Source organism: Mastacembelus armatus, chromosome 3 (assembly GCF_900324485.2).
Source record: "Mastacembelus armatus chromosome 3, fMasArm1.2, whole genome shotgun sequence".
NCBI lineage: Eukaryota > Metazoa > Chordata > Actinopteri > Synbranchiformes > Mastacembelidae > Mastacembelus > Mastacembelus armatus.
In genome coordinates this window covers 22,616,825-22,632,912 of record NC_046635.1, presented here as the reverse complement: position 1 = coordinate 22,632,912, position 16,088 = coordinate 22,616,825, and the positions used below count along the sequence as shown (strand labels likewise).

The window sequence follows — 16,088 nt, the reverse complement described above, 5'->3', positions numbered from 1 at the left end:
ATACTCACACCACTAGAAATGTGTAGAGTCACAGAAGAGCAAAGGGATTTTTGCAACTTGACAAATTGCAATTCTCTTGGGTGCAATTTTATGATGAATCCCAGTTTTCACTTTACTGCAGTGAAATTGCATTTATTTCTTTCCTTTTTTTTACTGCTGGGACTTTTGATTGTGCACAACTGAAACAATATCAACAAACTGGTCTTACACAAATTTAAAGGTGTATACAATGATTTTGTGCCTTAGAAGACCCAGTAGTGGCTATAGAACATGAACCTACCTAAAATCTAAAACGTGAAATTTCTTTTAGTAAAAGAAGTGCTGTTTTTTAGTTTACATATTGTGTACCTGCCAATAAAAGGATATGAGTTTATTACAAATTATTACATTTTGCTGCATACAATGGGAATGAATTACTTTTAAAAACTGTTTAACACATAGAAAGTTATTCTTAAGGTGTTCAGACACAGAGTGAACTTTCCTCCCAGGATGCTTGTGCAAATTTGATCACTGAGCTACAAACAGTTAATATACACCAGTAAAGATTAACCTCAAAGTCTCTCGTCATTTTCTCACAGTCCTTTCTTTTCCTGTCATCCGTGGGCTCTCATATGAAATGTCAGAAGTTAGTAACAAATAGATGGGGAGCGAATTTTGGACATACACGCGTCACAACAAGAAGGTCCCAGGTTCGCACTACCTATTAGCCTATTAAATAAATACCTATTTCCCCTACAAATACTAACATATGCCAAATGTACCAAAATATATAGTTCTTTCCAGAAAACATCCAAGGAAATTGTAAGTAAATCAGTAAGAAATTACACAAAATGAAGCATTACTATTTTGGAAACATTTCTTTCATGGAAATGCAGATTTACAAAAAGTAGAGATTCATTTAGCCACTTACAATTTTGCGTTAAAACATGCACAACATTCTCTTAAAGCTGAGAAAGTGATCTATCTTTTGCATCTGTTTGTATATTCTTAATAGAGACTTTGTTACTGCTTATCACACTCACGGTGCTTAACAAGGCATTACCACAGTTACAACCATCACAGCAGAAAACCTGCAAGACACTGCAGGGTGAGCTCTAACCTCACCTCAAGATTCTGATGAGAACACATACACATGAGCGCATATAGTAAATAAACATACAATAGCTATTTGCATACACTACGGTTATTAAGCACACACACATTACATGTAACCATGAATGCACTTACTTTTACTCACATGGCAGCAGCAGTGTGCGGTCCCCAGTGAGGCAGAAACACACTAATGGATAATGACAGGGTTTGACAGCAGGAGAGTGAGCTGAGTCACTCTGGGCACACAGGCAATGAATAAAAGAACACGAGTGCTGTCTGAATATCTCTCACTGACTGGATTTCCTTTGATACCATACTATTCCTGCCAGTCTCCCTTGGTAATCCTGCTCATTACACTGTGCTGTCCCTTATTCTGAGACTGGCAGCGGCAGCCAGGATGAGAGCAGAGCAGAAAGGAACAAAAGTCATTCATACCGACTTGCCAGCACCAGAAAGAGGCTGTATTCTATTGTTTTGTCTGTATCTTGATGATTACTGGAACATTCAACTTTGCTGTGGAATTCTCTTCCTGTCATTTGCTAAAATGCAAACATGACGTCTGATCTATTGTTCGATTTGTACAGAATCACCAGTGCTGCTGAAATGTATGAGTTTTCTGAAGGACAGTGCGCTCTTGTTGTTTTGCTCAAGTGTCAACTGCTAATAGGAAAATTCCCCCCTTTCACATTGAAAGCTGTGAAACTGTATGTACATATTGTTCAATGGAAGGAACCAATTAAAAGGTTCGGTGAAACCTGTCATTCATTTAAATGTGGTTAGTACTGTTTCACAGATAAAACTCAGTTTTGCTGTTGCTGTTTCACTTCTTGCATTAATTAATAACAGTTAAGATTGGCTTGCTGAAAAATAACATTGAAAGCTGCCAGTCACATTATGCTATTGTGTCTGGATGCATCTGTCCCACTGAGTTAGGTCCAATTAAAACTGTCAGAAAGGCTTGGTTCTGGCCAGTGTTGGCGTGTTGTTCACAAGACCACAGTTTGGAGAAATCACTGTTTGTATTGCTTCAGTCTGGTCTCCTGAGAGACTCAGACACAAATAGCGCTGATAAAAGGCCAGATGTCTAGTTTGTCTGATTAACCCACTACTACTTTAGCTAGACAACTTGTGAAATCTATTCCAGGAATCTCCGATTCACATTTTTTCCCCTTCCATTACAGTTGGACACGTTAAATGTTGAGTTCTCTCCGTCAGTGTCACATTGACACATAAATGCTATTCCAATTATTCTGCACTCTCTCTGCTCACTGTCAAATTACCAGTGCTGGGAGCAGAGCATGGCTCTTCCTGCACCTCTCTGGCATTTTCCCTGACAGGGAGAAGAAAGGAGCCTGAGATAGCAGAACGAGGGAGCATGAGCAATGAGAATTTTAAATGCTGAAGCCAGGTAATCAGACAGACTCTGAGACCAAGACAGAAGTAGAAGTGTGGGATCGAAGATGTTTTGCCATGGATGCTTTTCAGCTGATTTTTGAACCAAAGCTGTAGCTTATGAATATCTGACCAGGTGCTTCATAGAGATTAAAATAATAATAATAAATGCTCGCAAATTGAATTCATGCTTTTGTTGTGACTTATTCTGCAGTGTTGTGCTGACAGCTGTCATGTTCATGCTCAAGTCAGGAATGGTACAATAAAATATACATGCATTTTCCCTAACAGGCGGCAATAAACAGATGCTCAAAAAGTTAATAGCATGTGAAGAGAAGGCTGTTGGTTTGAATTCATAGACTAGCAAAGCAAATCTGAGTTAACAGTGAAAAACATCCTGAGACAGCCTCAAGACATAACTTCCAAGTTTCATTTATTGATCAGCAGAATCTAATTTTTCTGAGACTTGTTTACCAAAACCAGTGTAATACCACAGTAAAGAACAAAGTCTGGACATAAAGAGCATGATTGCAGAATTGAACTGCAGAAAAAATTTTCAGCCAGTATTTGCCCTGGCATTGTTGCTGTTAACTTGCTTGTTGATTTCTTTTTTTTTTTTTTTTTCTTGGTTTTGTTTTCCTCATAATAGGCAGAGCAGTGGGCTGGCAGGCGGCAGCATGTAAGCCGCCACGAAAACAAGCTGTGTTTCTTAAATGACACCTCAGCTCTGGGGACTTTTGGGCAACAGCCACCTGATGTGTGTAAGAGTTATTTCAGGCAGAAGGCAGTGTCAGTCAGTGTGACAGCCCTTTGCAGTATTCACACACACACACACACACAAACACACACACACACAGTATTCTCATTAGCACAGAATTGTAGAGGGGTTGAATAAGTGCTGCTCTGTTCAGATGTTCACACACACTTCACCGCCTGTCAGAGCCCAACCACACAGAGCACTGTGGGACGAGCAGCTTCTATAAAAGAAAAACGTGAAAAGAAACTTTTACCATCATTATTTCCGTCGTCATTACCGTACAGTGCTGAAAACAGGGAGAAACCAGCACTAGTCTTAGCAGCTGTGGTACAAATTTTATGGGCACAATGTTGTGCTTATTGTTTGGTGCTATTTTAAGCGGTTTGCTGGTTATCATTTATGTACTGTAGTTAGACGCTAAGGGCACAGATGGGAACGAGAGGAAATTATAGGTTGAAGACTGAAGGCCAGAGGTGATGTGCTGGCGAGGAGCAAAGTAGAGGGGAGAGGGGAGATAAGACACTTGTGGATTGTGGAGTAAGAAAACTGCATTTTGGGAAAGGGAAGGGATGATAATGGAGGGAATGTAGAGCAAAACAGAGATGAGAGCAGAGGGAGGTAAGAAGAAAACAGGAGTGCTCGAGGTTAATCAAGAGTTGCTGTGAAGGTCTGAAATGGTGAAATGGTATTTGTGGGGCAGTTTGAGCCCAGAGGTGAGGTATTAAGAATGCATGGCTTCAAGGCCATTGACAGAAAAATAAGGTTACTTGGAGGTTTGAACTGGTCCTGGTCTTCCTAACCCATAATACATTTGCTGCTGACATATAATCAGTCTGAGCTATTTACACTTGACTGTCAGCAGCACTTTCACAACTACCTTCAACATAACTGTTCATCTGAACTGGATTTAGTTCAGAGTGGGTAAAACTAATGCAAATGCATATCATTTCTATTAGCTCAATGTGTGTAAAACCCAGAGACCTGTTCATACGGGATGAAGGAACATTATAATTTCACTCAAAATACTCCTTATTGACCAGATTCACAGCGTTATAATGTAATCTTCATCTGGCATGCTGATCCTCACTAAACAAGTAACACCCCTAAAAAGTAATTCCCCAAAATTCATTGCTAAACCACAGTGGAGCCACTGCAGCTTATTATCACTATGAGCTCACACACTATCACAACAACAAAAGGTAATTTGCTTCTTCAGAATGTTCAATTTCTAAGCTCATAAAAAGTGTCAATAAATTTGTGCTGAGTCACCATTCTGCATGTCTTTCCTGGTAATTAAAATTCTATGACTCATAGTGACATTAATCTAGTTCGAATAAAGCTTAATTCTTGTTGAGGGCTAATATTAACTGAGATGGTAATTTTCTAAAATGTCTAACTTCTGTTTTCTTTCTTGCAGTAGCAGTTTTGCCATTTATTAAAAGTTTTTGGTGCAACATTGCTGGTTTTTGGAAATTTTTCAGCATAAGTTACCATCTAAAGGATCTTATGGAATCCAGAAATATGAACAGTGACACCATTTTGATCTTCATTGTGCATGTCTGTGTGATGTACTGACATAAACTTTTAGGGAGAGGGCAAATGCTGGTGCTGCTGAGCTGCTGATGTGTCAAGGTGGTCCTGTAACAATTCACTTAGTATTCAGCCGTGGCCTCTGTGCTTTACTCACATGTCTGGGCTCATCAGTCCCTGCTGTAATCAGTAGTGCTCTGACAGGAAAACAACGGGTGTGTAAGAGAACGTGAAGCAACCTCAAATGAGAGGCCAGGGTAAACAGTGACAGGGCCAATTCTAGTTCCCAATCTCACTGCAAATAGAGGTGAACAGGGGAGCACAGAGGCTTAATGAAGACATAGCAGCATCTGATCACAGCACCTCAGCACGCTACCATTGTTCCAGCAGGTCATGATAAAAGGATTTGGCATTGACTTTAATCTAGGAAAAATGAAATACTGAAGGAAAAAAACTTAAAAGAGGTCATCAAACAACTCATTTAATCCATCTGAAAGTCAGTACACAAAGGCTAAAATGGAAGATAAAAAAATATAAAAAAAAATACAGCACTAAGGCTGCACAGTTATGTTTTGAATTTTATTATGGTTTTAAAGAATACAGTCTAAGCCCATGCCCCTTCTCCAATAAAAAGCTATTAGGGAGCTCTCAAATCAAAGAATAAATGTGCTGGATAATAAGAACTGGAGATCTCTATAAACACACAGAGAGAAGGACACAAGTTTCTAATTCTAGATCCAAGTGCCTTTCAGGCATTTCAAGCAAATAATAAAAATGTCTGTTTAGCAATAGGGAGTTGTTTACTTGGGTAGATTCTATTTTCATCTGTTTCTCTTCAGGTAAATGTAGCCCTTTTTTCAGCACCAGGAGCTGTCCATCCAACCATCCATTTTACTGCCCATGGGCATTTATTTTGTTTCTGAGACTTTGACCTTGAAAGCCATTATTTTTTTTTAATAGCCCGCAGGTATAATGAGAATGAGTGTCACCTGCATATTTGAAGGTGTAATGCGCCTAAAACAGAGGAAGGGAGATATTGTGCACTGTTGCTAGTGATGACAGTGGGCTTCAGTGCATTATCTATAGTGTCCTTGGTATAGTCAGGGGAAGGGTGTTTGCATTAGGGTAGTTTCTGATTCTTCAGATGTTGCAGTGTTTAGTGAATGTCAAAGAAGATTCTCCTGTGGCTAGTGTGAGTGTTTGGATTCTGCAGGAGTGTCCCCACAAAAAAAAAGACATTACCATTTAATTTGTGTTTCTCTGCTAACAAGCATATTTCCAAAACAAACTCTTCACAGTTTGTCTCTCATCTCTTCCTGTCACGGATCGATGCTCAGGTATAGATACGTCAGAGCACATCCTTCGTCTTATGTCATCATCACCTCTGTTGGGTCTTCTTCTTTCTAGCTACACTACATCTGTGCAAGTTCCAGGGAAGCATATTGCAGCTGTGCCTGCAGATTTGATCACGCACATTTCAAGCTTCTGGACCAAAGAAGCTATACAAAATCTCCACTTACAGTACTGTGTAGAGTTATGTGCCATATCTCATCGCCTTCCCACTGTCATCAAGGAGTGCAGCGGTGCATATTTGCACCTAGGTCAACAGCTTTGCAGCATCTAAATAAGTATGGTTCCAATTAAAGACTCCTGCACCTCATCTCAGCAAATATAATTCACTTAACCTCTGCTCACAGCTGACTCGTACCATGTGCTTACATATCCCTCCTCATGCAAACTGCTAGGCCCCATCCTCTATGAGCATTAAAACAAGCCACATCCCACCACACCCCCCACACACAGCTCTCTTACTCCCTGTTACCATGGAAATCTGCCCTAGGAAGTCTTTGCATCTCTCAACCTTGAAAGTACCTCAAGTAGCATCAACTCTGAGAATATACTGTTATCAAAATGAATTGTCATAGCACTAATCAGTGCCACATTTGATACCCCCTTTCAGCACCTTCCCATCTGTGTAGTTCATTATTTCTCCCCTGCTGTGTTCAGTGCCCAACATTACATGCATGAAAAAAAAAAGTGAAGACTGAACAAAAAAAGAAGCCCAAAATTAGAGCAAATTAAAACATGAGGCAGATTATTATAGCTACCTACTTATTGCCCCACAGAGGCAGTTTCTCTTTATCATTAAATGCAATTTTGCAGTTTTTTGGCTCCATATTAGGGTTTTTTTCCTAAAGTATTATGGAGGATGGAAAGAAACCCATTGCTTCAATTTCACCATATAATTAATCAGAGATTTAGAGGGTCCTGGCTGTAAAAACGTCCATAAAAGCACTATAAAAGGTAGCCTCTGTGCTTTTTTCAGGTCACCATCGCTGTTGCAGATTTAAATATCTCGACAAAAACATATATTTATTCCAGTATGTACAGTGTGCCACTTTATAATGAGACACGCTTAATCCATTCATAAATTCACACATAGGAGTGATGTTTTGATTAAAGTGATGATGCATGAGTTGAGCAATACCTCAGAGCAGGAGAGCAAAGTGGTCTGAAAATAGTACAAAGGTGTAACTGCAACACCCCAACTTCACAACAGTGTCAAATAGTTTTCCACCAAGCTCAGTTTTTATCTCACTGAATGTTGATGTAGTCTTTGTATGCTTAGCCTGTGCTCTGCCGCAGACAATTATGAGCCAAAGCATGTGTTATTTATGGTACATGGAAGGCACAGTGATTTAATGTGCAGGGGCTAGGAGAACGTGTCCTCTTTTTAGTTTTTTTCAAATTTTAACAAATAGACAGCTCATCCCTGACATTTTCTGACTCCTCCTAACATGGTATACTGAACATCATGTAATTTATGGCTCTCACCACTAATTCTATTTGTGAGCGCACAGTCTGAGGGGTAGTAAAAAGGAACTGTTCTGACCATTTCAGGAGAATGTCTTGATGGGGTATGGAGGGGAGAATAGTAACCATCGCCAGTTAGCAGTTTACGGGTTTTCAATATAACATTTCAAAATACAATGTGTATATGACACTGATCTACAAAAAAGCCCTAAAACACCCTCTGTACGCTACCTACCAAGCAGCAGACAGCAGACAAACACACTTAACAACAAGCTGGTGAGCATAGTGGAGCATTTAACAGCTAAAGTGCCAGATGTTTTCCTCAGGAGTTGATGGAGACCAAAATACAGCAAAAAGGAGGACAATAATAGACTTACATTTATCAGGTGGTAGGACCAGAGGCAGAGCTTTAAATCATTTTTAATGTTGTTCTGTATCTACTGCATATATAAATAACTGTTTGCTAACACATATTAATTTAAAAATATCAAATTAAAAAATATGTTGTTATTTTTGTAAATGTAATTAGTTATTGTTGATTTAAAGCATGAAAGTACTTTTTCTAAAGGTGAAATCCCTGTGTTATCATTTTTGTTAATAATATCATGATTTATTCATTAATATGCAAGCAGCAGTATTGTAGTTAGTGGATGAACATTTGGTTAACTTATTTTAATGTCAGAAGAAATACTGAATTTTAGGTTGAAAGTACTTGAGTAAGTAAACTCTTAAGTACTTAGTTACTGGGCACTGAATGTAAATCAGGAGGTGCAGAATTGTCCAGTATGGGTGATCCTACAAGGCCTTTGATTGTTTCACATTCAACAACTCCAGTACGTAAAACTTAATCATATCAGGCAATCTCTTCTAATATTACATTGTACTAACTGATTGAATCTGTTATGGCATCATTGTTTCTATTACTGAATCAGTGGGATGAATCTGTTTCTTGGTGTCTGGTTTATTTGTTGCATTTACAGTATATCTTGATTAAAGATGTTAGTGATTTATTACTGGCCAAACCAGTGCCTTGAATTACAAATACCTTGTGGCAGTCTTCAGATCGAAGTACACACAAATTTTATACAGCTCATATTTGGCCTTTAGCGAGCCTCTGCAAGCACCTATTCAGTCTGGGATCACTGATTGCACACCCATCACCTCCTCCTCCCCACCAGCTGCTCTCTCTGACCCAGTCCTGCAGGGTTTCAGTCCCAACTGAAACCTTATTTTATCTCTTACCACAACAAGGTAAAACATCAGTAGACCAGAGCTTAAACCCTAATACCTCTGTTCTCCAGCGTTTTTCCTCTAATAAACCACACTAGCATTCCAGAGCCCTGTATTCCCACACCGAGTCAAGTGGAGGAGGATCATTTGTGCAAAGTGTAGGTGTGGGTGGTTTGTTGGGTAGGGAAGGTAGTGCAGCTGGTTGGGGTCACAGTGGCTCAGTGTGCTGAATGACTAATGAAAGGTTTATAGTGGCACAGCATGACTGTTAGTCTGAATTGTAGGCTGGAGGAAAACACGCCTTGTCTGGCTTCTAGCATCATCCTGGCCTGCCTCTGGTTAAAACTGAGCATTTAACAAGTTCCCCTAGAACATGGGGCCATAACCCTTTACTTAACAAGCTCATTATTTCACATTGTTTTTGTCCTTTGCTCCTCCTCAGCAGCGGTGGCAGGAAAAAGGATGTTTGATGTGTGTCTTTGTTAGAGACTTGTACAAGGATCTTTGAGAGGGAAGGATGATAATGGATCCGCTAATGATGTGGCCCTTGCTTATGTGTATCCTTGCAGTAATACTGGGTCGTCTGCATGAATATTCAGAGACTCTCTGAAAGGGAGGTGAATGCTCAAGGTTACTTCAGAAGACAACAGAGGGCAAAGCTTAAGAGTCTATTCTGATTTTAAATCAGCCTTCATCATCAATAAAGTCACAATGAAATACCTGAGAATCCAAGCAAAACTTATCAGAGGCCTTCTATTTATTTATGTTACACAGAGGGAGTTATATATTTGTACAAGTTTACTGGAACCCTTTACAGTTTCAAAAGCAGCACAACCAGAATTTGACATTTAAAGTGTGTGGGGATAAAAACAACTTCAGCTTTATTGTTGGACTGTTTTCTTCCCATTATAGAATTCCCCATTGGTGCATTTATCCTGAATGTCTCCATTACAGCTGCAGAGAATCTTTTTTGTGAATGCTACAGTGTGCCCTTAACAACAAATCTCTTAGCCAGTTTCCAAATTATATCCTGGTAAATACAGTAGTTTTAGATTATGTACGAAACATTTGGGCATCTGCCATAGCAGCTACATCTGTAGCACATCTTCTGAATTAGTCGGATTATTTTTTTCTGCATCTCAGAGGATGAATCCTCAGTCTTAACAATCCATCACTGTTTCACTGCACAGCAGTAAAAATCAATAGCATAGTTATACTGAGTGGAATTGACTGAGTGTGAAATTGCGATCAAACAACAACTATTACTCTCAACTAATAAGATACTACACAGATAGATGATGTTTACAAATCCTCCAGATATTCAGTTTACATTGTTAAATTGCATGACACTACAGTATCATGGAAAAAATTCTCTCTTATCAAATGTAATTTTGGTTCCCCTCTTGTGGGAATATTGCATTTTCGGAGCCAGAGTTCAAACAGATTTTTAAGAGTAGATTTATCAAATCAAATTAAGGTATGTCAGTTTCATTTTCAAAACAACTTTAACAGGACACCTTTGTCAGTGAGTGTTGAACAAGACAAGTGGCTGCACTGTACGTGCCGGTCAGTGTCTTGGGCTTGAGTCTAATTTAGGAATTTCAATTTTCACATTTCTCAAAATCTCAAAAGGATATAAATAAAGGTCATATATTTTTCTAAAAATAGGCATGCATCACACATTTTGAATCTGTTTATACTTTGAATTCTGTTTATACCTTTGGATCTTGGCACAATAAAGGGTTTAAAATTGGAGATATGACTTACAGTAGAACGAGAAAGTGCAACAGCATTGGCATCAGCAGCTGTGACAAAACTAACAACTGCCAGACAAAACACCTCTTAGAAGGAACCCATAAAAGCTTTGGAGCTTTCAATTACCATCTTGATGAGGTTATCAAGATAGCTAACAAAGCCTGTGAAGAGCAGATACGAAAGAATGTTGCTATTGTTGCAGTTGGATGTGTTTCCCTGGCGATGACATCTGTGTGTTGTGATAAATATTCATGTTTTTCCTATGCACCAATATAAACCGATGTCAAAGCTTCACATCCTACATGAGCTATCATTAGGAGATCAAATAGTTCAGCAGCATCCAAACAAGATTAGAAAATATCAGACACCACCTTCTTAGCCCACTCCTCTTCTTTTTCCTCCTCCACCTCTTCCTGTGGGGTCTCATTCAGAAGAATGGAGACAAGTAAAGATTCAACGTACATAGCCAGACAGGAAAAACAGAGTTCTCCAGCGCATACTAATCTAAAACAACATTGTATCTGGGCAATGCATTTTATTGCCTGCCCACTGAGGCGTGTTTAAGTGTGAGATAGGGCGCTGCAGATCTCATCACTTAGGGAAGGTTGTGGCCTGCATCTACAGCCCTCCCTCCTTCCCCCCTTGTGCAGGTTCCTATCACTTCCACCCTCAAATTGGAAGTGACAGGCCACTCAGGCAGAGGTGTCTTCGCTCCCCCCATCAGCAGCAATGCAGCACCACTCAGAGATGTCAACCGGATTACATATCAGTAGAATGGGAGGACCTAAAAAAAGGAGGTGTCCAGCTGGAGACAGACTACTAAACACTTCGTCTGCTAATACATATACCACCTGTCCCTGAGGCATCCACTAAACCAATTTGTATGTCTCTATCACTCTCCTGTTGTCCTCTGGAAATTCAACAAACTTCACTTTTCTCTACATCTGTCTTCCTTCTGCTCTACAAACTACACCTTCTTTAAACTTTCATTAGCTCTCTTTGCTGTCTCTTTCTTTCTCTTTCTTTCTCTCTTTCTTTCTTTCTCTGTCTCAAAAACAAATAACTAATTTCCCCTCTGTTACTTGTGCTTTTTTTTCTTTCCATCTCATCCCCAGTGCTCACTACTGGGAATACAATTCATTTACCAACTTTTCATGCTTGTGGCAGCTCATTACGCAGATAGAGCTACCTATCTTCCCTCTGTGGAGTAGTAGAGCCGTGGTGGTTTGCCAGAGATCAAAAGTAGACGTGCTAAGTGATAGGAAGCATTAAATTATTGGAGCCTGTGATACATCAGAGGCACCTAACTCTCTTCCACCTGGACAAAAATACATGTTGTTTACTTAAGTGCTGATTTTCTTGACTGTTTTCTCTTTTCTCTCCCCAGGCATGAAGCTTGGAAGCACTCCACGGCAGTCCAGAGAGGTAGGTGTTTACTCCGATTCTCCCAAAACACAGATACGCAGGTTGGTCTCACCTGTTATCTGTTGCAAAAAAGTGATTGTCAGCCTTGTACTGCTCAGCGTGTCTGATAGCATCTGTGTAGAGAGGCTGACCTCAAACTGTGCATTCAGCCAGTCAGACTTTACTGAGTAAACGATCCCAGACAAACCAGGCAGAGGTTCCTCAGGGTGTCATCACACTTAAGAGTATTATTTTGAACCAGTTCTTTATCACACTAGTTTCAGATTCAAGAGAGAATAACTGTGTTTGAATTCAAGACAATGCATGTATCTTCTCCCAGCTGACTCCTGCTTACTGTCGTCTCTCTGCTCATCTCTGTATGATCATCTGCAACAAAAAGTCTCAAATCAGTGCAAACCCTGTAGAACATGATGTCCAGTTTACCGGTTCCTGCTCTGCATTCACATTATACAATAAATGGCCCCCAGATAGCCCCATGGGTTAAAGAATACGCACATTTAACTCAGGAGGGGCATACATGATGGTCCCATCACCTTGTCTGTTGTAAAATTAAAATTATACATCTAGTCCATTGGCTTTATGACGCCATTACAGCATTTAATTGAAATAAAATGTCAGAATGCATGATGGCCTTAGGCATCATCTGATGGTAATCGGGCAGTAGATGATTCTAATTTAGATTCCCCATTAAGTGTTTATAAGACATTTATATGATTTTACAGCCCAGTTTATTGGTGGGTCACCAATGGCACCAGGCAGTGTGTGACATTTGCATGTGACAAAGTTAGACGTTTGTCGAACGTGTAGTGAAACAGCGCCATCGAGTGGCCTCTTTAAGTACTGGAGGCAACGTTTGGGATAAATGAGATTATTTGCAGTAACAAAGTTCAGACCAGCCTCCTCTTTAAGTACAAGTACAATTTAAATATTTTTGCATGTATATTCACAATATCAGCTGAAATTGTTGTTTGTTTGGTCTTAACACATCTGCTACTACTATCTGTGTTTTAATTTTTTTTATAGACTCTTTCTACTCAAGACAAAGAGAGAAGCAAATCTGACAACTGCCTGGACCACAAAACAACAGAAGGCATCTTGTCCAGCCTGATCCCTCCGATGCAGTTCCCACATTTTGAGAAGAGTAAACAGACAGCCACTCCTGAGTCTCGAGAGCAGGACATAGGCTCCTTACATGTCTCCAAAAGACACCGCAAACTGTTAAAAACAAGTCCCCCAATAAATCACACCAACAACAACAACATTTACTCCTCTTCTGTCTCCTCATTTTCAATTTCCTCCTCCTCTGTACCGGGCTCTTTTTCCCCTGAAAGGTGGAAACAGCTCTCTGATATCCTGGAAGCACGCCGGCAACTGATGAAGGAGATGTGTGCTAAGTACAAAAGCAGCATCTCCAGGACCATCACACGTCATCATGTTAAACACCTTTTTGTAGAGGACAAGTACAAGTTGCTGTACTGCCAGGTGCCCAAGGCTGGCTGTTCCAACTGGAAGAGGACCCTGATGGTGCTGGCAGGCCAGGCCTCAAATACTCAGAGCATTAAACATGACACAGTTCACTACGGCCACCATCTGAAGAAGCTCGACAGCTTTGACCGAGAGGGAATCATGCACCGTCTGGAAACATACACCAAAGTCATGTTTGTCCGAGAGCCCTTGGAGAGAATGGTGTCAGCTTACAGGGACAAGTTTGAAAATCCAAACAACTACTACCACTCACTGTTTGGGAAACCTATCATCTCCAAGTACAGGGTGAACCCGTCCTGGACTGCCCTGAAGACAGGAAGCGGGGTCACATTCAAGGAGTTTGTCCAGTACCTACTGGATGTCCATCGGCCTGTGGGAATGGACATCCACTGGGAGCAGGCCAACCAACTCTGCAACCCCTGTCTCATAGACTATGACTTCATTGGCAAGTTTGAGAACATGGAGGAAGAATCCAACTTTCTTCTACGATGGACTGGGGCTCCATCCAATCTCACACTGCCCAGTTTTAAAGATAGGAACCCATCTGACAAGAGGACCTCTATGCAGATCACACAAAAATATTTTTCACAGGTCAGCATGTTGGAGAGACAGCGAGTCTATGACTTCTACTACATGGACTATCTGATGTTTAACTATTCCAAGCCTTTTAAGGATTTATACTGACTGACTCCTATCAAGATTTCTGAATCACAGTCACATTCCAGTAGGCCTCCATCTCTACCATCATTGTAATCTTAACATAAAGAGGCTCACTCACATGCTCACGTGGATCTTTGCATCTAAGCAGAGAAATCAGAGACACACTTCTCTGAAGTTCATAAAAGCTACTTTTTATTAACATATTTCTATAAAATTACCTTCATTTTTAGACTGTGAGATGAAAAGACTCATGTGATGCCATATTAAAAACTCTAAATTGTCCTGAAATTCAAAGTATATATTCACTACTAGCACATGGTGAGGTAGTATTTAAAAATTATAAATGTTATGCTTTTAAAAAAAAATCTATTATTGTTCAACAGGCTTTAAATTATGCCTTACTGTGAGTCAAATAACATTTGCAAATGTGTTGTATGGGTTGATTCAACTTAGGCACTGTGCGTAGGATTTGATATGGATTCCAATCACACTCACAAATTCAGAAGTGATTTTAATGTGTTACTGTGTTACTGCATTTACCATCTGCCTTTAGAATGATCATACAACCTTTATGAATATAGTTGCTTTAGTCCTTGGTTTCACCTCTGATGAAACTCAGTCACTAACAACTACTCTGCTATGTATGGAATTTGAACTCCATCCATCCATTATCTATACCCACTTATTCCTATTTAGGGTCACGGGGATCTGCTGGAGCCTATCTCAGCTCTCTTCGGCCAAAAGGCAGGGGTACACCCTGGACAGGTCACCAGTCCATCATAAAGACCACACACAGACAAACAACCTCACACACTCACACTCACTCCTATGGACAATTTAGAGTCACCAATCAACCTGACATACATGTTTTTGGACTGTGGGAGGAAACCAGAGTACCTGGAGAAAACCTGGAGAACATGCAAACTCCACACAGAAAGGCCCCTGCTGTGTTTCAAACCAGGAACCTTCTTGGTGTGAAGCAGCAGTGCTAAACACCATCGCACCGTGCTGCCCTTAAATGAACTAATTTTTTCAAATATTTTTTCAAATATTTGCATTTACTATTTGACTTACAGCAATTTAGGCATCAATATACCTCTATGTACCAATGCATACTAATACAGATATTTCATGTAAATGATTTTAAACATATATCATAAATTGAAATACTATAACACTATAAATAATATAAATCTTTAAAAAATGTCAAGTGGCCACTTGGAAGCTGTGTGCACTTACTGTAGCATTTTTTTTACCTCTAACTTTGTTTAGGTTTGTGCTTTAGACTAACACCTACACTGTTGTACGCCCCCTGTTACTTGAGGTATTTACCTGGGTTGTCAAATACAGGACATCCAGGTACTTGCAGGGTACATAGTGTTGCTGCCAATATCTCTTAATGCTTGTTAGTGTTACAGTGTTACAAACTTACTAATCATTAGTTAATTTTCTCACCCAAATTGCAAGGAAAAAAAAAAAAAAAAAAAAAAACATCTTTAAAACACAAAGCACATGTTACACTTTGGCAGTTTGACAGTTTGAAACGTAGATGATTTGGACAAACATCTCCATCTATCACACTACACACTACATGAACAGCTATCACAGATCTCACACTGTCAATACCCCTGTATTCTCTGTATGTATGACATCTCTTCTACATTGCATTACCATATAGACACTACTGTGTAAAACTGTATAATGGGCATTCAGAAGACTATATATTTTTATATGTATTTCTAAAATATATATGTGTATGAATATATATATATATATATATATATATATATATATATATATATATATATACATATACATATACATATTCAGTGCTTCTTGGTGAAGGTATGTTTCTTTCCTTTTCAATGTCACTGATTGTTCTTTCAGTAATACCAATGTACAGTGTTGTGTAACTGCAGAGTTTCTTTCCAAAAGAAAATATCCACTA

General features: G+C 39.5%; 1 protein-coding gene across 1 annotated transcript in view; it reads left to right on the top strand.

Moving 5' to 3' along the window:
- Positions 1 to 14,164, top strand: part of chst8 (carbohydrate (N-acetylgalactosamine 4-0) sulfotransferase 8) — a 107,539-nt gene extending 93,375 nt beyond the window's left edge. Inside the window, exons 2-3 of the mRNA XM_026294056.1 lie at positions 11,958 to 11,995; positions 13,019 to 14,164. Coding sequence (XP_026149841.1) covers positions 11,958 to 11,995; positions 13,019 to 14,164 — 1,184 coding nt within the window. The remainder of the gene's footprint in view (positions 1 to 11,957; positions 11,996 to 13,018) is intronic.
- Positions 14,165 to 16,088: the final 1,924 nt, after the last annotated feature.